At 39.5% G+C, this 26,276-nt stretch overlaps 2 protein-coding genes and 4 non-coding genes across 11 annotated transcripts in view; all 6 read right to left on the bottom strand.

Moving 5' to 3' along the window:
- Positions 1 to 917: 917 nt before the first annotated feature.
- On the bottom strand, positions 918 to 18,722 carry srsf7a (serine and arginine rich splicing factor 7a). 5 transcript variants are annotated; one of them, XR_005207586.1, is made up of 9 exons: positions 18,577 to 18,722; positions 9,386 to 9,625; positions 8,299 to 8,475; positions 8,041 to 8,127; positions 7,786 to 7,827; positions 7,445 to 7,489; positions 6,344 to 6,442; positions 4,310 to 4,863; positions 918 to 1,800 (listed from the first exon to the last, which is right to left on the bottom strand). XR_005207586.1 is itself a non-coding variant. In XM_037775204.1 (8 exons), exons 2-8 carry the CDS (start codon positions 9,613 to 9,615, stop codon positions 1,749 to 1,751), a joined length of 732 nt encoding a protein of 243 aa, XP_037631132.1. In that variant the 5' UTR covers positions 9,616 to 9,625; positions 11,364 to 11,554; the 3' UTR covers positions 918 to 1,748. The 5 variants fall into 5 exon arrangements, 2 of the variants coding, with proteins under 2 accessions (XP_037631132.1, XP_037631131.1); XR_005207587.1 differs by lacking the exon at positions 18,577 to 18,722 and adding an exon at positions 11,364 to 11,554 and having other exon boundaries at positions 4,310 to 6,144; XR_005207585.1 differs by lacking the exon at positions 18,577 to 18,722 and adding an exon at positions 11,364 to 11,554.
- Positions 13,052 to 13,242, bottom strand: LOC119492156. Its single transcript, XR_005207728.1, has one exon. It is a non-coding gene; the product is annotated as a U2 spliceosomal RNA (small nuclear RNA).
- On the bottom strand, positions 14,211 to 14,376 carry LOC119492153. The gene has a single exon (XR_005207725.1). It is a non-coding gene; the product is annotated as a U1 spliceosomal RNA (small nuclear RNA).
- On the bottom strand, positions 15,626 to 15,816 carry LOC119492155. The gene has a single exon (XR_005207727.1). It is a non-coding gene; the product is annotated as a U2 spliceosomal RNA (small nuclear RNA).
- On the bottom strand, positions 17,073 to 17,238 carry LOC119492173. Its single transcript, XR_005207745.1, has one exon. It is a non-coding gene; the product is annotated as a U1 spliceosomal RNA (small nuclear RNA).
- A 1,555-nt stretch (positions 18,723 to 20,277) lies between the features above and the next one.
- The window catches only part of slc8a2b (solute carrier family 8 member 2b), a 162,611-nt gene continuing 156,612 nt past the window's right edge, over positions 20,278 to 26,276 (bottom strand). For both annotated transcript variants that reach the window (XM_037775198.1, XM_037775199.1), the window contains exon 17: positions 20,278 to 25,898. In XM_037775198.1, coding sequence (XP_037631126.1) covers positions 25,522 to 25,898 — 377 coding nt within the window. In that variant the 3' untranslated portion in view covers positions 20,278 to 25,521. The remainder of the gene's footprint in view (positions 25,899 to 26,276) is intronic.

The raw sequence follows: 26,276 nt of genomic DNA, 5'->3' as shown, positions 1-26,276 counted from the left end.
GTTAGTTGATGAATCTTGTTTTTTTGCACTATCCCCTTTGCTGCTGTACACTGCAAATTTCCCAACTGCGGGACTAATAAAGGAATATCTTAACTTATCTTATCTTATAACATACTATATACATTAGCAAAGTGTGCAAGATATATACATAGGCAAAGTGTGCAAGATAGAATATTGGAATACACTATAAATATACCTGACTACTACAACTAGCATAAAACAATCTAAATTATAAACATAGAATAACCCACTATATACATTAGCAAGTGTGCAATAACATACTATATACATTAGCAAAGTGTGCAAGATATATACATAGGCAAAGTGTGCAAGTTAGTGTTTTGTTCTTCAATAATAAATAATTGAGGTAGTAAATGTGTAATTGTAGCTGTGCAAAACTCAACATGTGCAGCTCAAGTTTAACTCAAGTTGTATCCTACATTGTATTCTGATTAATTACTTGTATTGAGTTCATGTTGATTGACAGATTGTTTTATTGTCAAATAACAAATAAATAAATAATATATAAATATATAGTTCTATATTTGATTTAGTCTGTCCAGCTTTGTTGTATGTCTATTTCTGTCTATGTGCATTATTTGTGTACACATACATGACTAATAAAGATAATTCTTAAACATTCAGTGTTTGTATTTTGTGAAAGTCTCAGTGGTGCAGCCGTTTTGCAGTAAACTGTCACCAAAGACAGATATCTTAAGCTTGTAATGTTGTTTTTATGCCTTGAATTTTAAAATGTGCCCTCTTTTTACACCACTATTAAAAAACATCTGCTGAAAAAACTGCTGATATCCTGACATCTCTCACAGTAACCCATTCAAGGAAATTATCAGAACAAAAATGTTACACAAAACAGAAAAAATAAACATACTTGGATGAAATAAGATATAACCACTGAGGTGTGTTGAAGAGGTTTATTTAAAAATAAAACTGCCACTGTCTTACCATACAAGCCAGGAACAGAACAAAACTGTTAAAGCAGCCCTTACAGAAATCAAACTTCAGCACTGTATATATTTTAAAAATAAAAGTCACTGGAACAAATCAACACATCGGGGGGAATCTATTCAGCACACTGAAGCTGATCAGGTTCATAAAAAGGGGCAGTGCAGCACAGAAACACAAACAGTAGGAATGTGACGTCATATTTAAAGGCATGCGGGCCAGCAACTACCTCCTTATGCCATCATGAGTGGAAACAGCATTTGAACTCAAAAATCTAATTGGAGCACAATACAAAAAAATTGATAGTATTGCTGATTCTCCATAGGGAAAACATATTTTGAGGTTTTGAAATTTTAGGGAATAAAAGCAGTTTTTCAATGCAACGTCTTCACCCTCAAGAGCTGCATCAAATGGGCTTTCTTCCACTGAAAATTTACTGTACAAGCTGCTCAAATCACTGCTAAAAGTCATTCAGTATTACCTCAACACAGGTGTTGCTTCTTAACAATTGCTACGCAACATTATAGAAGGAAGATGCAGCAGCAGCAGCAACACTTCAAACAATCTCTATCGAACGGAAACTGATTTTTGTCTGCTATTCTGACTAATTCTTCAACATTCTGAGGCTGCACGAAGACTACAGTCCTGGGGAGAAAATTAAACTTAAAAAACGTCCAGGACTAGACAGACAGGTACAAAAAAAACCGCGGCTGTAGGGCTGTAAAAGCAGACAGAGTGCAGGAGTTGAGGGTCTGTCTGTTAAGCAACTAAAAAGTCTTCTTCACTCAGTCGTCTGCTGGCGTAGCGCTTCGGTGTGGAGTTGCTGAACGGGAACGACTGAAACAAAGACGGAGAGGAGTTAGCTCGCCACAGGGGAGGATGGAAGAATGATCAGACACAAAATCCCACATTACTGAACACCTTAACACAAGTTCATGACTGGATGGGTGCTGAATACTTCTTTGACCTCTCAGAGGTTCATCTCATGAGTAAACTAAGTAAAGTAATCTTTGTATGTCAAAGGAATAACTGTACAGGGTCAAAGGTTAAATACATAATTGAACCCCCACAGGGTAAAAAAAAACATTCAAATAACTGACAGGTCGTTGACAGTCTCCTCACCTGCGACTACAACAGGTTGTTAACATAGTTTCTACTCCGAGGAGAAGTTTAGACCTTCATTCTTCAATGACTACAAACACAAAAGGGGGGTGGAGATGGATGGAAACTGTCCTATAAAGGTTCAGACACACCAAGCCGACAGTCGGCCGTCGGGCGGTTTGGGGCCGTCGGTGAGCGTCCGTCGGTCTAGTTTTTGCAGTGTGTCCCGCACCGTCGGCTCTAGTTTGCCCGTGTCGGAGGTTTTTCAGCCGATTCAGCATGTTTGATTGGCGGCGGAGCTCGTCGGTGAGAGAAACCACTCTAGTTGGTTGTTCAGCTTAAACGAATCAGTGCACGAGAAGAGAAACGGACATGAGGAACAGGGTTCCATTTCAAAATTCCATACTTTTCCAGAATCAAATGATCCATTTAGTATTATTATTAAATTTAGAAATTATGAATTTTATATTTTTGAAAACAGAATAGGGGTAACAGTCTGGAAACAGAAATGCTTTTCCATACTCTTTTGTTTTTTCCATACTTATCCAGACCTATAAATTACTTAAATTAAATTCTATACTTTTCCATACTGCGTAGGAACCCAGGAGGAAAACAAGCCAACGAGTAAAGTCAAGAGGAAAAACACAGAAGGCTCTTCTCATTTGTTTTCATCATCTCATCTGATCATTACAATACAGATATTTTTACAGCGACATGGCCGTCTGGAATGAAGCTAAGTGGTGAGTGAGAGTGGTGTGGAAATGGTCAGAAGACATCGTTTTGTTTCATGTACGTGTCATAACAACAGCTTGTATATCTGCCATCCTCAGTCTTCCTGTTTCCCTTTTAGAAAGATGAACAGACTACCGCCGCCTGCTGGTGTGGAGAGTTATTTCCTCTCACTCAGGCGCAGAACTTGCGTGTTAACTGGCCGTCAGCTGTAGTCTCTGCGGTGTGTTTGAGTGCAACTTGTTGGCCAAGGCAAAGGTGACGTGAGGCGACGCAACAGTCGGCCTTCATCGCCGCTATTTCTTTGTCGGTTTGGTGTGTCTGGGCCTTTACATGACCAGAGAAGGAACTGAATATTTGAAAGCCCCCATTACTATTGTACTAAGTTTGAGAACTAGGATATATACAGTGGAAACCTCTTATAATGATCACGTCTGTCAAATTGATCGCGATAAGCGGATGATTACTATAACCAAAGTTTCTTTTTCTATCATAATCATAATGACAGTGCAATATGTTAAATAGGGACAGTGCAATATGTTGCATATGTGTAATATTGGACTATTGTCTGTGCAATATGGGCAACACGGTAGACGGTGCAGTGCACTACCGGTGCAATACCTGCCATGGTGTGTGTGATAGTGTGTGTGATAGTATGTGCCATTATGTACATGGACTGTGTATGTGTTGAAACATCTGTTTCTGTGGAACTGTTTCCCTGTCTGATGTGGAATTGTTTATTATTGTTGTTGATGCTGTTTTAATTTAGTGCTTGTAACTGCAGTTGGACGGAGTCCAGGAAAAATGTCCCCACGGGGACAATAAAAGTATATCTTATCTTATTTTATATTTCTCATGCAGATTACCATCTAATTGACATTTGTATATTTATAACATGAATATAAACGGACAGCTTTGCTATTTTCTGAACTTTATTGACCGTTTCAAAATACAGCACAGCTGTTTCGCACACGGCTTCAACCACAGGTGCTTTCTGCCCACACATTTGTTTTCTGTTTCCATCACCTGCAACCATGACTGTTTCACAATGTTTTAGTAGACGGCACATGTCATGTATGAAAAGACCCAAAATGAATGCTGTAAGCGGACTACTTGATTACTATAAGCATATTATTTAAACAGCATTTGTATAGGAACGATTGAAGCTTTTTGATCCATATAAACAGTTGATCACTGTTACCGTCACTATAAGCGGTTTCCACTGTACTATGATGGTAATAAAGCAGCCTAAAATGGCAATGATGTTGCAACATGTATGGCACAAGAAGAAAAACATATCTGACAAAGCCTCTTCAGAAATATCAGCCCATTAAACCATTAAAACTCATCTTACTCTCAATCATCCACTCTCACATGCAAACACACATTTGTACTCTGAGCATGCTTGTTAAAGGCTCAACATTAGCTCTGTAATCACCAGACTTCCAGACTACATCCCTGTGCATTTTCTTTCACCATGAACATGAGCTTGTCAGGGGGTTTGATTTTTGGTTACCTTTGGAGACAGTGGCAGAAACAACAAGTACAGAGAAGCGAAGGATGAAAGGACTGTAGGACGGATGACTACAACTTGGAGAGACACTGCGCTGTGAAGGCTCTTGAAGACTGATCTCTCGTCAGCTCTCTTTCTCTCACTTTCAGAAGCTAAGACAGAGGCCGAAGAACTCTGGTAGGTAGGGGGTCTGGTAGGTAGGTAATGGATTAAAAAACGTAGTGGTCGAACTCTGATCTGTGTGGGTCAGCCCTCTGGTACGTCTGAAGGCTGGCTGGCTGGCTGGCTGGGTGACTCTAGTAGAACGACTCTATGTGTGCACGGCTGATCTCGTCTGAGCGTGTGCGTCGGTTGAACAGACGGTCACCCATTCACTGTGGGGAGGGATCGGTCGGTCGGTCGACCTCTTTCTCGCTGTCTAACACCAGATGCAGGCGAAGGCTGATCTCAGGTCAGCGCTTAGTCACCCTCCCGCAGGACGTACACACCGCCAGCTGGCAGACCCTGGGCCTGGGATCAGCTGTGGTGTCAGTGCAGTGCTCAGCTCCCACCACACGCTTTAAAGAAAATATGAAAAATAAACAAAACTGTGCTGCAAAGATGCTTAACTTAAATCACACCAATGGTGTCGTTTTGTCAGCTAATATGTTTCTGGAGATTTCTCTTCATCTAGCCAAATTCAAGATAGGGAATTTAAATTTAAAATAAAAACATTTACAATACTGATCATCTTTACTTAACACTTGTCAAAACCAATAAATACAATTTTCTCTCTTGCTCTGTCAGCCTAAATAATTTCATCTATGGTGATCAAAGGAAAGCAAGAGTACAGAGGATATGGGTGCATTTAGCTGCTAAGAGTCTGAACAGTTTACAGGCTCTCTTTCATGTGCTCTCTTTTCAACATCAAGTGAGAAAGGCCCTGACACACACCAAGCCGTCGGTCGGCTGTCGGACAGTTTGGGGCAGACGGTGAGCGTCTGTCAGTCTAGTTTTTGTGGTGTGTCCTGCACCGTCGGCTCTAGTCGGAGGTTTTTCGGCCGATTCAGCATGTTGAATCGGCAGAAGAGCCCGTCGGTGAGAGAAATCCCTCCGATTGGCTGTTCAGCTTAAACGAATCAGTGCACGAGAAGAGAAACGGACGTGAGGAACGCAAGCTAACGAGTTAAGTCAAGATGGCCCACACAGAAGGCTCTGAGTGTGAGTGAGAGTGGTGTGAAAATGGTCGGCAAATGCTGATTGTTTCATGTACGTATCATAACAACAGCTTGTTTATTCGCCATCCTAGGTCTTCCGGTTTCACTTTTAGAATGACAACTACCGCCGCCTGCTGGTGTGGAGAGTTATCTCCTCTCATACAGGCGCAGAACATACGTGCTAACTGGCCGTCTGCTGTAGTCTTCGCGGTGTCTTCAAGCGCAACTTGTCGAGACTGAAGCGACGCAACAGCGGCCTTTATCGCCGCTAGTTCTTTGATGTCGGCTTGGTGTGTCTGGGCCTTTAGAGCCACTCTGAGTTAAGTTTTAACAGTGCAGCGCAATCAAGAGTTGGAAAAGAGAGCACAAGACAGAGAGAGGTCTAATCTTTCATCTACTTATACTTCCCTACACCAGACAGAGGGCCCCAGTCACTGTCCTCTACCCCTCCCCCACTCCACTGCCGGCCAACAGCAGAGACAGAAGACATGGCTGAAGATGCAGATCTCTCGGTGTCGAGGAGGTGGAGGGGTCTCGGTGCTCGTCCATCTCACCGTCAAGTTTGGTGGCAGCATGATGCTCCCGGGTGGAAGGAGGGTCTATTTATTCATTCCCTGCCTAGAATGGAGCACCTAGTTCTGGCTAATGTAAAGAACATAACTGACCCTCTCTGGGAACGGAAGATGGTTGAACTGTGTTATCTAAACACTATAATGGTTAATCTAGACCTTACTGAGGTGTTACATATGTTTAAAATATCTTGGTAAACACTGACAACTAAGCACTAGAAATGTCTACACCCTGTTTCAGTGAATGAGAGACATGAAGACTGAGGGTTTACCTGTTCCTCTTGTGATTGGCTGACTTCGATCGTGAGCGGGAGCGGGAGGCAGAGCGTCTTCTGGGCTTAGAGCCGGACCGAGATCGAGATCTGGAACGACTGGACAAGAGAAAAAAAACAACATTTATATACTCCACTAGTGACTGATGAAGCTGGAAAGATAAAGATACTTACGAACATCTTTTCAAACCTAAGCAGAGACGGGTGTTATGGGTCAGTTGAAGAGGCTCACAGACGTGCACAACTCCCAAATCTCAACGTGTAGCGCTGACCTGCCCTTCAAGCATGCCGATTGGTTGATCCAACATTGTGTCGCTTTCAGAGTTGAGGCGTAAAAAGATCTTCTAGTTGAGCATTGAAAACTAAACTCCTCTTCACAGCACTCAATACAGTTACCCATCTTGTCGCTGTCCCGTCCATTTGGTCTGATAAATCCAAATTCTTTGTTGTTTGTTGTAGATGATGAGGTTGTAGTGGTTTGTTTACAGTGTCAGCGGGCAGTAGTGTTTGGGCAATATGATGGTTTGTTTTTAACTCAAGTGTTGTCTCATGTGAGGCAGTTGTTTTTGTTTGTATGAAAGTTCCAAATAAAAGAAGAAAATAATTAAATGTGATGAAGTACAGTATGGTCACTTATTTCAAACCATTTCTTAATTGGACATACAGAACAATTACCATATCGTGATATATACTGTTACAATGATATAAAATTACATATACCATGATTTTGGCAATATTCCTACCGGCGGGGTGACATTTTTCTCAGTTTCCTGATTTCGTCTGTATTTTGGTTTGCTAAATATATGTACAGATTAATAAGTCCTTACTGAAGAACAGCTAAATGATGCAGGAATGAACTGTGTGTTTTTTTACTTTTTGTAAAGTGGTGCTGACACCGTGAGGACTGACTTAACAAATTAAAAAGGCAAGCCAATGCACAATCATTTTGTGTGTAAACATCACAATTTTTTTACTTTGTATGTCTCTCTCTACAATCATGTAACCAGGACGGGAGGTTTGCGATGACAACAACAACAGTGTGTTTCAGGTACAAGCTGTAGATTAATGATGGTGTGAAAACCTGCATCTTACATCACCTACCTTCTCACTGGAGTCCTGGACTTGGACCGGGCTTGGGAGCCTGACCTAAAGTTACAGGAAGCAAATTTGATTTAATTACAGGTATGCTGGGAACGATGGCAACACCTGAGGCATCAACTACCAGAGGGAGGCTGAAAAACTGACACACACTCTGCTCAGGTACCCAACTGATCCCTGAGGGATGGATTACGTATCAGTCCTGCTGAAAAACTGGATTAACACAACACTGAGGAGGAGTGGCTACATCCGTCACAACCAGTACATCGCTAACAATAGAAAAAGTACAAAAAATAATGAACTACCATAACAGTTACTTATAGTTCAACAAGCTGTATTCTTACCTGCTCCTGCGTCTGGAGTAGGACGGAGATCGCCGACGGCTCCTGAGAAAGAGTCACAAAAAGGATAAATAGAAGGCTCATCTGACAAACTGTTAATAATTTATTATTCAAGATAAAAACAACTTTGTACATGTTAATAAAATCGTGTGATGATGGTCCCATCCCATGTAGCTCACAACAGTACATTCAGGCTCAAATGCATTTGGGTTGATGCACAAAGCGCCAAAATTTAGAACCAAAAGCCGCTGTGTGTACCTGCTGTTGCTACGGCTGCGGGAGCGAGAGCGATAACGGTGTCCGCGGGACCTGGACCTGGAGCGAGATCGAGAATGAGAGCGAGACCTGGAACGGAAACACAAACAAGTTTATCCACCTCTGTCTTTTTAAGGTACAAGATGGCAAATACAGTTTGCTTCAGAGCAATAAATAATGAGCTGCACAAGTGTCAACGTGCACCGAAAAAGTGCATCATATCAGCCACAACCTCATGCAAAACTGACTGTATTCCTTCACCTGCTGCGACGGCCTCCTCTCTTGCTAAAGCGGTAGCAGTCATAAGCGTAGTGGCCCCGGTCCCCACACTGGTAACACCGATCTTGTGGGTCGAACTGGCGTCGGCTGGGGCGCCCACGGCCCTTCCTCGACATGCCTGTTGACATCTCCACACGAACACGGGAACCACAAAGGATCCTGAGGGGAAGAAAAGTCAGTAAAAGACTGTTTTAATTCCTGCAATGGTCTCCAAGCCATCTGCAAGGACTAAAAACCTAGATTAGATTACATTGTTGTCTTCTTTAGTCCCCTAATATTTGACTATAGTGTTTCTTTTGTCTGTTACAAGGCAACACACACAGAATCTAAAAGGATAGGACAGATTCTTTGAAGTGGGAGTTATATGAGGTACTTATCCAGTCAGTTTATTACTTACAGTAGATACAGTAGATAAAAAACAAACGGTGTACTCTATATTTAGAATATTTTCACTGCTTTACCTCGCCATCAGACAGCCCTTTCTGACGGGGAACTAAAGCTGTTATCTATGCTATCTTCAAAGCTCCCAGACTCCTTTGACAAAAACAGTAATTTTACCTTTGCAGAACACGAGAGTTGCTGATCTACCGCTGCCTCGATCGGTTAGTTTGTTTGTGTTATTGTGTGACTTTGGTGAATCCAAACTAACCCTAAACATAGACTGTATAGCTGTCTGACAGCGAGGTAAAGCGGTGAAAATACTCTAAATATAGCGTACACTTAAACTGATATTGATTTTTTTTTTTTAGGTGTCTCAAATCTGTTTTGCTGCTGCCCCCGTCCACAGCAGTACATTGCTTTACTCCCGTGCTGGTACTCCTGTCTGTTTCTCTAAACTGGAGGCGTGCCGACCGTCATCTACTGTAGGTAATACACTGACTATGAATCAGTACTTTATACAACCCCACTTCAAAACACCTGAACTATCCCTTTAAGGGCTAAACACTTTTGTAGATGGGATTTGTAAATTGTTAAGTAGTGGGTCATTTTTGTTAAAGTTTTCTTCTCTTTCTTTTGAAGAACAAAACATTGGACTACTGAAACGCTACAGGAAAATGTTACAACTTACTTTCCATCCATGCCTTTCACAGCATCTTCTGCATCTCTGGGATCCTCAAACTCCACAAAGGCAAACCCAGGCGGGTTTCTGGCCACCCAGACGGTTCTCAGTGGGCCATAATAACTGAATGCTCGCTCCAGCTCCCCCTTGGCAGCACCATTGCCCAAGTCACCCACGTAAACTTTACAGTCGGTGGCCCGAGATGAACTACGGGAGGACGAATAGTGTGACGACGACATCTCTCCTTGCCTGTTGGGAAAAGGGATAAATGTGCATAAATGAGGGCTTGAATTAAACATTGCTTTCTTAATTTTGTAAAACAAAATGAAAGAAATAAATTAACATAATATTATTCATTATCACAATAATAAATCGTACACCAGCAACTTGGTAAACCAGTAAACCGATATCCGATCCAGCTATTTGAGTCAGAATCTGCCCGGTATCCAATCCGGTATTGGTGCATCCTTATTACAGAATATGGTTCATTGCTGTAGATTAAACTAGCCAACAGGATATAAAGGAGTTAAAAACATCTACAGCAATAAAATGCAACATACACATAAATGCATAATTATTCTTATTTAATTCGCACTTATACCATTCTGTCATTTGTATTTAACACACTTATTATATCCCACTTCTCAGCCTTTTGTATTTACTTATTTGCACTATGGTTATATGTTATGTATGTAATGTTGCACGTCTTAATGCAAACATTTGTACATAATTCATACATTCTCATTTCATTATTTACATTTCTTTACATATATTGTGTTTATATTGTAGCATTATGTACAATATTGTAGCATTATGTACATCATTTACATGTTACCTATCTCTGACATTTCTTTATGTTTATTTGAGAGCAACTGACAGAGGACATTTTACTACACTATCAATACTTATACTTTAAATACATTTTGCTCATATTACTTACATAATTTGACTTAAGTAAGGTTTTGAATGCAGGGCTTTTACTGGCAGAGGAGTATTTTCAGTGTGGTAGTAGTACTTTTACTAAAATAGAGGATTTTAATACCATTTCCACCACTCAATCTGTGGAAAAGGGGGCTTGAAAACATCCGGTTTGGTAACTCAGCAGCAGGTGCAACAGCGCCACACTGGACCTATACCGCCAGATAGCGCGCCAAACACACTCAACACCAACCTCCTGAAATCTCTTTTAACAACAATCAATCATCACGTGCTGTTCGCTGTGGCCAAGGTACAAATCAGCGGTGTCAACTTCATTCAGTAATATCTGAATAACCGTCACCATTAACTGGTAAATATTTCTGTATGACAGAGATTAAAGGTAGTAATTATAGTTAGAATAATTATATTTAGACACATTTAGGAAAATGTAATTAGAGTATATGTATGGCTCAATAAGGAAGCTGGTTAATTATTAATGAAGGGGTGGGATTAAATCAATTTGTACTTCTTCTTACTTCTTTGTGTTTGACAATTTATTTGTCTTATGCTTTTCATTGAATGTAAATACTACTTGTTGGTATGATCATTCTTTTTCTTTATTTATTTTTGTATTTGACATGTTTGAAATAAAATGAATGGAATTTTGAAATTAAATGAACACTGTAAAAACAAAATAACAAAAAAAAACAATAAAGAACATAGAGAGCCTGTCAGGGTTATTTATTAATTAACCCTCAGGCCAACCAGGTGTTTCATTATTTAGGTCTCTGATCAGCTGCAGACAGACTACAGACTGCAGACTGTCAGCTAGCTTCACGTTGGCTACAGTCAAAAAGGAGGCGTTTCCAGCTCACTGACTCTCCATTGAGTGATAATTCAATGAAAGGGATATTTTCATAGATAACTACTGAAGTCAAATACACACTCTGTTTGTTGTATTAGTGTAGTAAAGTGTTTATATAAAGGTATTATTAGCAAAAGGCCTCGCTCTCCTCCTGCTCATAAACAATGGCGGCTACACGAGCTAGCTGCCGTTATTAACCGTTACCTTCTCGCGCTGCTGCCGTTGGCCTCTGATATCCAGCTCCACTGAAGAGATGAAGGTTATAACCGCCTCGAACTGAAGCGTGAACTATTAAATATTGTTGTTTTAGCAGAATGAACGAGCTAAATAGCCGCTCTCATGAACATTAACGAGTCTTCCTCATGCCTGTCGCTCCGGTTCACCGGGTTAACCACAAACCAAATACTATCACACGCACTGCGTCACATCCGGTTCTGCGCACTAACGAAGCACTTCCGGTGAATACTTTCAAAATACAAGTCAAAAAGAGTATTAAAAAAACAAATGCTGGATTTTTTAAATTGTTTTTAAATATTTTATTTCAAAAGTTCTATACAATATAATCACATGTTCAGATTTTTCAATGTAATTCTGCAAAAATATTTTACAGTGAGTTTGAAATTTTCAATCATACTTTTTAAAAATAAAAAGGAGGGGTATTGTTTTGAGCCATATCATTTTATGTATATAATATTTTGCTAGGATAATAATCATTTTTAGCAGAATGAACTAGCTGAATAGCCACTCTCACTCCCAAACGTCGCACTTCCGGTGAATACTTTCAAAATACATGTCAAAGAGTATTAAAAAAACCAAATGATTCGTCCGCTATGTGCTACATACTCAATATGTGTACTGTCGTTCAACATACTTTTGTATGTATTAACAGTAGTTTTTTTTTTTATTATTATTTTTTATTTCAAAATGACAGTATACATAGTAACAGCAGAAAACATTAAAAACATTTACATACAGAAGCATAGCGAAAACATAAACAAAGAGCTGTGACAAACATAAAAGGCCTACAGAAATGAAACAAAACCAACATAAAATAAATTAAAAAAAAGAAGAGACCACTTGAGAGTATGACAATAATTTCATTTAAAAACTTTAAAGATATTGCATACATTCATTGTTTTCATTGCTTATTTTTTTTTTCTGAGGAAGAAATTGTTGACAGATATAGATCCATTTCTTTCATAAATACAAAGAAATTAGGCTTTTTTTTTGGGTAAATTTACACTTGTGAATGTGGAACTTTGCGAGAATTAAAATTTAATTAATAAGAAAAAAATGCATTACTGTCTAATGTATTAACAGTAGTATGTATCTTTACGAAGGCACTGAGATGTAATTTATGTCACTTCCTGAGAGCCTCCTTGTTGGTTGGAAACGTGTAACCACGGTAACCAAAACTCATGTGACGAAAAAAACTACAGTTTGTGAGAATCAAAGTCTGAATTAATTTAAAATATTATATATATTATTATTAAAATATATATTAGGCCAAGCAAAGTGAAATATTTTACTTACATTTAAGTTGAAGTTGAATTTTTTTCACAGCCAGCTGTACAACAAGGGAGCAAAAACATTGGCAAAATGTGGTGATACAAGCCACATGATTAATAAATAACTAAATAAAACACAATGCATAGAGTAAGGTACACAATAAATACATTACAAATACAAGCCTGGAACATACAAGCTACCCAAACGGCTGTCTAAAGAGCTGAGTCTTTATCTGACCTTGAAAAGAAGGTCACAATATTCTTATCAGAAAAACTCTTTGTATACTTTTTGAAAAATGCACCCTGTTGATAAACACTTAGAAAGTAATGATTATATTTTACTACTACGAATATTGAGGATAATTATTTATATTAAACAGTATGAGGGGGTGCACCGTTCCTGGAGGTACTGCAATACCAGGTCGATGCGTGGAGTGGACGGAGCAAGCCCCTATTCCATCTCCCTGATCCAAAAATCAATTTAATATATGGTCCCCGGGTAGGGGACGTATCAGATATTAAACTGATAAGAACAGATACTACACTTGATCTTAGCCAAAAGGCCGAGAAGCGATACTGTGAATGGGTCGGAGGTGAGGAACTGATCCGCTGCACAGTTACTCTCACTGACGGTGCTGCAGGGGAATGATGCGTTCAAGTGACACTCGGGAAAACTGGAAACAAATCCACTAAACGTTTTTGACAGTGAATAAAATGCCATGAAAACGGAACAAAATAAGTACAATTATAAGAAAAGAGGGATTTATAATAATAATCGCGTGGGAGTCGCCTTTGTCACGTGACACTCTCAAATCCAGAGATAATGTAAATCATCACAAACTAATTTTACAGCCACGTTATGACCACAGCTGCAGCATAAAAAGACTAACAGCACGTAAACGTTACATGAAGAAGAATATAATGTGTTTTAACTTCACAACAGAAGAGCTCCGGTATCTAGAGGAGAAGCAAAGCTGACAGCAGGATCCAACACTCTAACTATGTTTAAGTCAATAATTACATACTAACATACAACTGTTAACCACGTAAGAGTTAACTTTACTAAGCGTAATATATATTTTTTAAAAATTGTAACTTTGATTCTCACAAACCGTCATTTTGGTCTCATTAGGTTAGCGGGTTACCATAGTTACAAGATTCAAACCAGCAGTGACGACGTAAATGAATGCGTCCGGAAATATAAATACTAGTTTCCTAATGTTAACTCTCAAGCGCACACACACAGTCACATGATATTGACCTTGCCCAGTTATGTTGGCTTTTTTAAAGTTTTCTTTCTTTCTTTAATTTATTTTTCTCTCCATATTTTTATCCATATTTAAATTTTATTTTATTATAAAGAAAAGGAGGAAAAGGAAGGGGAAAAAAACATATATATATATATAAAGAAAAATATAAATAAAAAAACTGTGTACTACATAATGCATTTATTTACCGCAGCCTTCATACATGTAATCCAACCACTCTCCAACAAGTAGATCTATTTCTGCTTTCCAAATTCGTATGTCTTTAACATGTATGTCGGGGGAGAGCGCGAACGCAGTCCCCCACTACCACAAATTATGCAGTCGAGATTCCCACATTTGGGGAATTCGCACGGGTCAGCAGAGACCGATTGTGCAATGGTCTAGCCTCGCCCTGGGAGAACCACCTTCTTGATCATGGTATCTCCCCTGCCAGGTAAGTATGAGTTGTACATGTTAAAGACTGGGGACTGATTCTGGGAGGAACTGGTCTCTGTGACGGTCGTAACAATAAATAAATCAGATCTAAATCAGCGACCTGAAGTGAATGTGATTACATGTTAAATAATCACAACAGTCTCCTCTTTTCGATGAGTTTGGTGTAAAAGCGCGGTAGAAACGTTTAAAACATTTAACGCGGGTTATAGACTGTCTTCCCGTCATGCACTGCGCGTTATCTGCCTGTAGTTCTATTGAATGACAATTCTATAAATAAAAGACATCAGCAGTTGGTAGTTACGCTAAAAAAACAAGTTAAACTAGCCACAATAAAAACACAACTATCAGCGTCGTTACTGAGCAGTAACCTCGTTTATACGACAATCTGTTTTAACAAACATTAAACCAGAGAAACAACAAACACTTACAACTTCCGCATTGGAGGCGGAGTAATGAACTGCGCATGCGCCAAAATACAACGCTTCTATCAGCAGAGAAAGTAAAAAAATATATGATTTTATCAGCTTTTATTTCCAATTTTCAATTATATAGAACAAAATAATTATTTACCTGCATAACCATGTGTGCACTACTGTTATTTTCTTTTATTATATATATATATATAATCTTCTATTATTATTATTAATATTAATATTCTTATTATATATATTATCCTCTATTATGATTATTATTATTATAATTATAATATATATATATATTATCTTTATTATCATTATTATTATTATTATTATTATAATATATATATATATATTATCTTCTATTATTATTATTATTATTATCTATTTTCTGTTTTGCTCTGTAATGGATGTATGAAGACTTTATACATCATATGGTTATGTTTAGGTCCCTGTAGTCTGCTATACTGTAGCACCCTCTGCTGGATAATTAGCACAACAGCAGCCCCGTTAAAATAAACAAACAGTTCCATAGTGCAAAACATGTTAGTGAAAAGGCAGTAAAAAAAGTTAGTAGTGCAAGTAAAAAAATATACCAGATATAAAAATACAAGGAGATGAAGAAAACTGTTAAAACTGAATATAGTGCAGAGTAACAACTGTGATACACGACTATTGAGGCATATAGGCACTATATAAAGTTTAAAACGCCTCAAAACAAAACTGATCATGCAGCTATTACTTTATGCAAAATGCAATCTGTTTATAAACTCTTAAAAGTAATGATTATATTTTACTACTACTAATGTTGAGGATGATAATTTATATTGAACAGTTAAAGGGGGTGCACCGTTCCTGGAGGTACTGCAATACCAGGTCGATGCGTGGAGTGGACGGAGCAAGCCCCTATTCCATCTCCCTGATCCAAAAATCAATTTAATATATGGTCCCCGGGTAGGGGACGTATCAGATATTAAACTGATAAGAACAGATACTACACTTGATCTTAGCCAAAAGGCCGAGAAGCGATGCTGTGAATGGGTCGGAGGTGAGGAACTGATCCGCCGCACAGTTACTCTCACTGACGGTGCTGCAGGGGAATGAGGCGTTCAAGTGACACTCGGGAAAACTGGAAACAAATCCACTAAACGTTTTTAACAGTGAATAAAATGCCATGAAAACGGAACAAAATAAGTACAATTATAAGAAAAGAGGGATTTATAATATTAATCGCGTGGGAGTCGCCTTCGTCACGTGACAATATAAATCATCAGAAACTAATTTTATAGCCTCGTTATGAACACAGCTGCAGCATAAAAAGACTAACAGCACGTAAACGTTACATGAAGAAGAATATAATGTGTTTTAACTTCTCAACAGAAGAGCTCCGGTATCTAGAGGAGAAACAAAGCTGACAGCAGGATCCAACCCTCCATTTGAGTCAATAATTCCACACTAACATACAACTGTTAAGTACGTAAGAGTTAACTTTACTATGCGTAATACATATTTTTAAAAATAATTCAGTAACTTTGATTCTCAGAAAACGTCATTTTGGGATCATTACGTTAGCGGGTTTCCATGGTTATTCGACTCAAACCGGCAAGGTGGGTGTTCACAGGAAGTGACGATTTAAATGAATGCGTCCGGAAATATAAATACTAGTTTCTTAATGTTAATTCTGTTAACTCAAGAGCGCACACACAGTCACATGATATTGATCTTGCCCAGTTATGTTGGCTTTTTTAAAGTTTTATTTCTTTTCTTTTTTTTCTTTCATTTATTTTTCTCCATTTTTTTATCCATATTTCATTTTATTTTGTTATAAAGAAAAGGTATACATATATGTATATATATATATATATATATATATACACATATATGTATATGTATAACAAGGATACAAAAAAAAGTCCTCAACTGGCCAGGCATGGGCCATGATGCCTCAGCACCAACTGGGCTCGCCTCTCTCCTCCCTCGTATGATTTATTCTGGATAAACCCTGAGCTATCAAACCAGGCTCACGAATTTACGATACGATAACTGTGTGTACTACATAATGCATTCATGCGTTAGTTTCTTTGTTCAGCAGATTGTCGACCTTCAGAAGATTTCAAAACATGTTTCATTACAAAAATATACAACCTTAAGTGAACAATAGTCAGATTATTCTCTGCCTTCTTATTGTTCATAAATTCTGCAGCCATTATACATGTAATCCAACCACTCTCTCCAACAGTAGTCTTCTGCGTGCTTTATAATATATAATTTCTTTAACATGTATGTCGGGGGAGAGCGCGAACGCAGTCCCCCACTACCACAAATTATGCAGTCGAGATTCCCACATTTGGGGAATTCGCACGGGTCAGCAGAGACCGATTGTGCAATGGTCTAGCCTCGCCCTGGGAGAACCACCTTCTTGATCATGGTATCTCCCCTGCCAGGTAAGTATGAGTTGTACATGTTAAAGACTGAGGACTGATTCTGGGAGGAACTGATCTCTGTGACGGTTGGAACGCTAAATAAATCAGATCTAATCAGTGATCAGAGAGTGAATGTGATTACATGTTAAATAATCACAACAGTCTCATCTTTTCGATGTGTTTGGTGTAAAAGCGCGGTAGAAACGTTTAAAACATTTAACGCGGGTTATAGACTGTCTTCCCGTCATGCACTGCGCGTTATCTGCCTGTAGTTCTATTGAATGACAATTCTATAAATAAAAGACATCAGCAGTTGGTAGTTACGCTAAAAAAAACAAGTTAAACTAACCACAATAAAAACACAACTATCAGCGTCGTTACTGAGCAGTAACCTCGTTTATACGACAATCTGTTTTAACAAACATTAAACCAGAGAAACAACAAACACTTACAACTTCCGCTTTGGAGGCGGAGTAATGAACTGCACATGCGCCAAAATACAACGCTTCTATCAGCAGAGAAAGTAAAAAAATATATGATTTTATCAGCTTTTATTTCCAATTTTCAATTATATAAAACAAAATAATTCTTAACCTACATAACCATGTGTGTACTACTGTAATTTTCTTTTATTATTATATATATTATCTTCTATTATTATTATTATTATTATTATTATATATATTATCTCCTATTATTATTATTATTATTATTATCATCATTATCTATTTTCTGTTGTTCTCTGTAATAGATGTATTAAGACTTAATACTATACATTATTTTCAGGTCCTTGTAGTCTACTATACTGCAGCACCCTCTGCTGTATAATTAACACAACAGCAGTCCTGTTAAAAAAAAAGAAGAAAAAAAACTTTATTCAAGTTGACACGAACACTGTTTTTGTCATTGTTTTGTGCAATATATTAATTAAATTGTTAAGTTTTCCTAAACAGACTGGTTCTCTTTATACATCCATGGTTAAGGTGTAACTGACTGGGCCCTAAACGGTGACCTACAAAACTACAGAAAACCTGGTGGGGCTTTATTGAGCCTTTAATTACAGTCAGGTAGGCCCATTAAAATACAATTGAGCCAAAACACTTTAAATGCACGCTAATAACCTGCATATTGTGGATGCGTCCAAACAGTCGATATAACTATCGAAAAACCTGAAGTTGCATGCCCTTTTATTTCAACGTGTTTGTTGGAAAACCTCCCTAGAGACAAGCCTGAGGATGAAACTAGAATCACCAAGGTGACGCCATTAACACCAAAACACGTCAAAAGTTCTGCAAAATAAATTGACACAGTTGGCATTAGAGGCGTCTGACTTGATAAAAAAGATATGAAATAGTAAACTAACTCACCCAAAGACGTTGTGAAGTCAGAAAAAGTCTCTTTACATGAAGATAAAACTCATCTGTGAGGAGTCCTCGATGATCCGTCGTGGTGATGGTCTCAGTGGTCCTGATATGTTAATGAGCTCTACACCTCCACCAATCAGCCAATCAGGTAGCTCAGCTCCGGACTGTGTTATGCAACTGTTTACTCACTAAGTAAGTAAGTAAGTAATTTTCCCCACATACATCTCAAAGTGCTTCACAAGATCATTATGCAAAACATACAAGAATAACTCATATAACTAATAAAGGAATATCTTATCTTTTCTTATAAAAAATGTGGTGACCACACAAGCCACGTGATTAGTAATACTAATTAGTTAGTATATTAAATAACATTTGCAGGGGTCTGCAACCTGCGGCTCCTCTCCAGTGGCTCCTCTCCAGTGACGCCCTGTGGATTTATAAAAATGGAAATGAATAACTGTTTTGTTTACATTTTCATTCTTATTTATCATTGTTGTAGGTCTGTGGTACGACCGAGTATCAAGGCCACATTGAGGAAAAAAAATTAAATCTGAGATTTTGAGAATAAAGTCATAATATTATAAAGTAGTAATTTTACGTGTTGTTTTCTTTTTTTCTCGTAAAGTTATGACTTTATTCTTTCTCTATTCTGGAAATCTCAGATGTTTTTTCCCTCAATGTGGCCCTAATACTCCGTAGTACATTGTCTCTTTGGCCCTCACTGCATTAGACTTATATACTATATACTTAGACTATAAACTGTGTTACCTTCATCACAATGATCAAACGTTTTGCGGCTCCAGACGGAATTCTTTTTTTTTTTGTTGCCTAAAATGGCTCTTTTGATAGTAAAGGTTGCAGACCCTGGGCTAGTGAGAAGGCACCCAAAAGCTATATATTACACCTCCTCCTTTTGGTATCAAAAACGTTTGACATTTAGAGATTTCTGCAAGAATTGCATTTTTTTGGCGATTGGATGGCGAGCACTCCTGTTGTGTAAACTGCTCAGAAACCTCCTTATTGTCAATCTAGATAGGAAAGCCATCCATCCTCTGAATGCTCCAGGTCTCTAGTTTGTGACTGTTAAGTTTCATGAGGCTGTGATTATCCTAGAGGTCACCACAGGTCATTATATACAGTGAGGTCAAGTTTAAAAAAATAGTAGCCAATTCACTACAATGAAATGTCTACTATGGGGACTAACATCATCACATATGAATACAGTTGGGCTCATTGGATCCACAAGAGTCTCAGCTTTACAGTGATACCCAATTAATGTAATTCAAGACTGTTTAGGGACCCCAGTATGCAGAAATATTCAGATACACCATTTTAGAATAAGAGAAAATAACACATTTATACTGCATTCAAACATGTGATTATCATAAGGTGGGCATGTCTGTAAAGGGGAGACTCGTGGGTACCCATATAACCCATTTTCATTCACATATCTGGAGGTCAGAGGTCAAGGGACCCCTGTGAAAATGGCCATGCCAGTTTTTCCTCGCCAAATTTTAGCCTAGGGCGTTATTTATCCTCCTGAACTAAACCTGAACCTGCTACAGCCTCTGGAAGACAGTAAAGTGGGTCGGGATCGCCCGCGGGTCTCAGAGGGTTAACCTGTAAAGTATGCTCTCAAATTCCCCTTCATGCTGGGTTTTTATGCTCATTCAGTACAAAAATAACGACTCAGACACGTTACGCCTTGAAAATAAATAAACTATATTCAAATAAGGTCAATTTCAATTAATTAAAGACCTTAATTTTTCTTTCAGTAACACATTACACCTCATGCCATGTTCTCAAAAACACGTTTTTTTTCCCAAAGAATTTTCTTTTGCATTTCATTAAAAAAAAAACTTCATCATCTTCAGTTAATAATTTAGTACAGTATTGAATAAATGTTTATGTCTATCACATGATATAGTAGTAACTCAGTCATTATTTCCCTATAAAAGGTTTTCAGGCAGAGAGAGAAATTTTTCACAGGAAAAAACTTCACAGAGACACATTGAAGAGCAAGACCTGGGAGGGAGCGAATGGGACAACAAGAGAGGAAGAGGAAGAAGAGGAAGAAGAGGAAGAGGAAGGGGAACACTAACACAGACACGGAAATATCGTACACCAACAAACAAAAAGATGACCTGGGATGTTGCTCGTTGCAGACAGAGCACGCTCTCTTTTCACAGCTTCTAAAAGGGAAAATCAGCAGTCCGTAGATGCTCTCTCTCTCTGTCTCTCTCAGTGTGTTTCTATCTGTATGGAGTTTCTGGTGTTTGGGATTCAAACTGTGGGGCGATCAACCCGGTAAAATATGCCTATAGGCGTCCATCACAGTAGACCATGCTGCTAACACACGTACACGGGGGTTCATCATGCATCTGCAGAGGAACACGGAGGGGAAGCAAACACAGACACACACCGGGGAGGGTGAGGAGGAGAGGCTGGATGGGGGGGAGGCATCACATCTAGCTACAGAACAGCAAAGGCCGGAGCCAGACAGTTAGTACGGAAGTTCATGGAAACAAGGAACATTGTCCGGACATTGTAGACAGTTCTGTGTTTGGGTGCTGAGCCACGACCTGCTGCTGATGCATCCTCACCCAGTCAGAGAACACACAAGCAGACCTGTGAGTGTGTTTAGTGAGTAGACTAGTTACAACCTCACAGCCACCGTTAATATCTACAAAACACTTCCTTCTTTAGCTCCACCCGAGACTGACAATTATACTGGCAATGTTCCCCACTGTTTCTTCATGTAAACATGCTACTTACACTCAAAAACTGAATGAAGACATGTACGTCGGCGGAGGGTTACAACGAACACTGGAGCAGAAAAAGTTGAGTGAACTGAGCTTTCGTCACAGCTGCTAACTAAATAAAATGTGTTAATTGTTTTTCTGTATTGCACATCCACTCCTTGAACTCGTTTTTCGTCTCAAGGACCTGCGGCACACCTTATCCATACATAAATAATCATCTCGTAAATAAATAAATATCTAAATAAATAATCTTATACATAAAACACAAACATTAAATTAGCTGGGATTATGTTGGTTAGGAGACACGTCACTGTTTGTTCTGAAAGGGGGAGCTTCCTCGCTGTGGAAAATATATCAAAATCTAATCCGCTAACGACGTAATCTACAACTACTGATCGTATATATTGATGATGTTCTGAAACATCGTTTAGAAGTACAAAAGAATCTACCTTGGCTATATCTGCAAGGAAAAGATACAAAATCTGTTTTAGAAAGTTTACAAAGAATAGTTAGTCGAGGGTAAACGAATCAAATCTTTCTTTGTGTAAGAATAAACTCCACTTGTATAGCACTTCATCATCTGTGGGTGAAATGTTAGTAACGCAGCCAATGCATTTAATGCGACTGATATTAGGCAGTGAAGATTACAGTAATTATAACTCTTCTTCATGTAGAAAAAAGGTTGCTTAACTACTTTTATTATCGTACTATGACGCTGCACACTGCTCGCTACGTTTGCTATGACATTGTTTTCATGCGCTGACGTCTCAGCTTTATGTTCCTCAGTGTTAAACGTGATAAACCTGATGTGTCGGTGTTGAGAAGCCACAGCAGCTTTCACTGGTTTGCAGTTGATTTTACCGTCTATCTAGCCGCCAGTAGTTTCAGTAGCTTGTGAACATTTTACTGCATGTTCCAACTCTGACGTGCAATACTGAGCAGCACATACATGCCTTGACGGGCACTGAGAACAGCCTACGGTAGTGTGACTATAGAAACTGCCTTTTGATTTAAAGAGGACATATCATGAACTTTTCCAGTGCTTGTTCACACACATTTGGGTATCTGGAGTACCAGATTCTCACAAGCCAATCAGAGCAGGTTTTTTCTGGAGGGGGGTCTTAAAGAAACAGACACTAAAACCAGGCGTCAACTTCCGGTTTGCAGAACGTATGTGCTAACTGGCCGTCGGCTGTCGTCATGCGGTGTGTTCAAGTACAACTTGTTGGCCAAGACAAAGGTGACAACAGTCGGCCTTCATCGCTGTTAGTTCTTTGACGTCGGCTTGATGTGTCTGGGCCTTTAACTTTTTCACGGTGTGTTTGCAGTTCATGAAAGTTAATTGTAACATTTTGGTCGTGTTTTATTCAGTGTTCGGTTGTACTTAGCTTCACCCTCTAGTTTCACAAGTTGGCGACGGACAAAGTGGTGAACTCTAAGCTTCAAAACCGTAATCCACAAACGAATGGGTGACGTCGTGACTGCGTCTACTTCTTATATACAGTCTATGGCTAAAACGGAGCGTTTCAGACAGAGAGTAAGAGAAAGATAATGTGTGTTTTGAACATTAAAGCATGTAAACATGTTCTAGTATGAAAGCATGAACCTTTAAATGAGCATGATACGTCCCCTTTAAAGCTACAATGACACAGCTGTCTGCAGAGCGAAGCATTGTCCGCTGCTGACCTACAGACTGTAAACAAAGTCTGGAGAACATTAGATAGATGATAGTCAGTTAGTTCTTTTAAACAGTGTGCAGACTCCATTAAAACGGAGAGTCCTTTTTAGCAGGTCTGATACTCGTACTGTGCGCTAAGCTCAGATGGATGGGACACATTATAACAGTCCCTTCCCACAGGACAAGACACCTGATGATCCAGTTAGTCAGCTGAACCATTCACAGACTCCCTCCAGTGAATTTCCCTGCATGTATTGCACACTAATAGTTTGTCGACTAAAGTAAAACACATTATGTTTTAGTTACATCAGATAAAGTGCAGCTGTGTACAGCTGAAAGCTCGAATACTAGATTTTGACTTGAGAGGTGTCCTTAAGGCATTGTATGGGCGCCATGTTGAAGCATCAGACTGGCATCCTGCGTCCTAATTTAACTGTGACTGATGAGTTTAAATTGTAATTTACTGGCTTTTCACTCTTGAAAGTAAACTAACACTGTTGAGTCCTGTTGGGCCATCCATGCATGTCTGTGTGACCGTGCTGCTGTCACTAAAAGGTAAAGGATGAGTCTGTCAGGATACATGCCGCAGTAGTGGATTAGTCTGACACGGTGACGACTGACTGGAGTCCATCTGGAAGGAGCAAAAAGCCTTGAACGAAGCGTCCACGTGTGTTTTCATTATACTCCGTTTGGTCCTTCTGAGGAGGAAAATGTCCTTTTTGTTCCTCTCAGAACCAAACGCCGCTCCTCCTCCTCCCTGTCAGCTTCACACAGGAACATTTAACATCAGCTGACACACAAATGCATGGATGTAATTTACAGGTGGATTCAGATCATTCCCTTTTACAGAGTATATTTGTGACTTATTGTGTGAAGATAGCTCTAGCTATACATGCAAAAAAAAAAAAAATAATCTGTCAGTTTGATATACAAAGGTCTGTGTCAGAGAGGTTACCATGGAAACCGTCCGGTAAAGAGACACACCTGACTGGAACGCAGGATGCTGGAGAGGTATGGCTCTTTATAAACTTTTATTTCACCAGCGTATCATCTATTTGTTTGTTCAGGTATGGCCCTGTTCAGACCCGGTATTAACATGAGTCCTGAGTGATCGGATCACAAGAGGACAGCTCTAAGTACAGGTGTGAACGCACTCGAGACGGAAACTGATGGAAACTACGGCAAAGAAAAAGAAGAGCAGCTACAACAAAGACTGTGAAACTACTTATAAGTATTTATAAGCTGGTGGAAGGTGATTCTCTGAGTTTTTTGTGGAATTTGCCAGTTATTTTTCAGTTTCACACGACGACATGAAGCGACACAGTTCATGTGAGTGTCACAAGAAACGTGCGTCTCAAAAAGAGACATGCCGATCTCTGGATGCATTCAGGCAAAGCATAGAGATGTTACAAGATAAGGGGCAGAATAGAAATGCTTATTATTTAAGTCAGATAGACATATCAAAATTGTAGACTACCTCTCAGCCTTGGTAACGTGTCCCACATTGTCCCACATTGTCCCACATTGTCCCACATTGTCCCACATAAACATACTCTTTGTCCCATATTGGGTTTGTCAGGATCTGGTCACCCTAATGTGATCGTAAACTCAGGACGCATGTTAATACCAGGTCTGAACAGAGCCTAACACTCAATCATTGAACTATCTTCTAATGTTTAGGATCTGTGGCATTCCAGTGGATTTTAAAAACATTGAGACCTGACTGTCATCTTTTCTTTTCTTTTCGCTGTAATTTGACTTTCTATACAGACTAGTAGCTACCTATTTCAACCCTCTCTAAAGTTCGTAAGTGGTTGTCAGCGTCTGCCTACTGAAAACACTACACTCTATATGTACAGTACACTGTTCTTTTACTATTTACAGCGCGTGTGGAGCGCCTTCATCTAGACAGTGTATTAGACAAAAATCACCTCCCGTAGTAAACAAACTTCATGTTATTGTAAACATTTCACTCCTTTTTTCACACAGCGCTCCGCCTCCTCAGTGAAGAAGATGTACCAGTAAAGATGACGATACAGAGGAGGGGACAGGTTTTGTTGTTGTTCCTTCAATGCAACTCAGATGGATAGATTTAGTCCGGTGTGCAACGGGTTTCAGTGGTCTTATCCTACCTGGCTGACCTGACCTTCTTTTCACCTCTAACATCTCAACTTCACTCTCTTTCTCTCTGTAAACTTTGCTGCAGTAACCTTTCTGTACTCACACTTCTCGCCCCTCGCTAACACTTCCTCTCGCCCTTCGTCATGCCTGTAACTGTGTGTGTTATGATCTGTTTACACATGCCTACATATAGTGTGTGTGTGTGTGTGTGTGTGTGTGTGTGTGAACATGTATCTGAAGTGTTTTAGTATCCCTGCATCAAAGACCAGGATACTTCCAGGCTGCAGTGAGCCCGATCAAACAGATGAATCTTGTTTCATGTCATACTGTGTGGACTGTAAACTGTATGTGTGTGTTGTTGTGCGATATTCCTCCATCTCCTTTTTAAAAGCCGCTGATGTGGCAGTAGGCCTCCAGGCTGGAGAAGAGGATGTAGAGGAACCACAGGCCCAGGAACAGCAGGCTGGTCACGATGCGGGCCCCCCTTGGGCCGCCGAGCTCCCCGCCGATGGAGGGCCGGCGTCTGAACAGGAGCACCCCCATGCAGATGAAAGCGAAGATGGTGAAGAGGGTGACGGAGAAGGCCAGCGAGCCCGGGTCCACCTTGAACTCCTTCCCTTTGATTCTCCAGTAGATGGCGGCCACCGACCACGCCACGCCGATCCCCAGGAAGACGTTGACGGCGTTGCTACCAGTGACGTTACCAACGGACGCGTCGGCGTGCTGGTCCTGTATGGCGGCCACTTTGCTAGCAAAGGTGTCTGAAATGAGAGAAAGAGGCGGAGAGAGTAAACACACCGACAGAGGTAGCTGCACGAGAAGACCGTTTCAACCGAATTGCGTTGCTAGGTAACAGCTTGGGTCCAAGTTGACTTCCTGTCAGCTGATGTCATTCACATAAACTACATCCAAAATCACACACTATGCAGTACGTACCCAATATGTGCGCTATCATTCTTGTGTGAATAATAAACAGTAGTACGTGTTTTTCGGACGCACTGAGCTGTAATTTACGACATCACTTCCTGAGAACTTCCTTGCCGGTTGGGGACGCGTAACCATGGTAACCCATACCATGTGACCAAGCGGTGATTTATGAGAATCATTAAGTCTTAACTAATGTCACCCATGTCACCTTC

Source organism: Sebastes umbrosus, chromosome 7 (genome assembly GCF_015220745.1).
Source record: "Sebastes umbrosus isolate fSebUmb1 chromosome 7, fSebUmb1.pri, whole genome shotgun sequence".
NCBI lineage: Eukaryota > Metazoa > Chordata > Actinopteri > Perciformes > Sebastidae > Sebastes > Sebastes umbrosus.
Note: the sequence above shows the minus strand (reverse complement) of the source record. Positions and strands in the feature narration are given on the sequence as shown.

Excerpts from the sequence above, each read along its gene's own strand:
- srsf7a (XM_037775203.1), bottom strand. The coding sequence starts at position 9,615 with ATGTCGTCGTCACACTATTCGTCCTCCCGTAGTTCATCTCGGGCCACC. Across the intron at positions 7,490-7,785 it reads TACTCCAGACGCAGGAGCAG|GTCAGGCTCCCAAGCCCGGT; the intron begins GTAAGAATACAG and ends CTGTAACTTTAG. Across the intron at positions 6,443-7,444 it reads TCCAGGACTCCAGTGAGAAG|TCGTTCCAGATCTCGATCTC; the intron begins GTAGGTGATGTA and ends TCTCTTGTCCAG.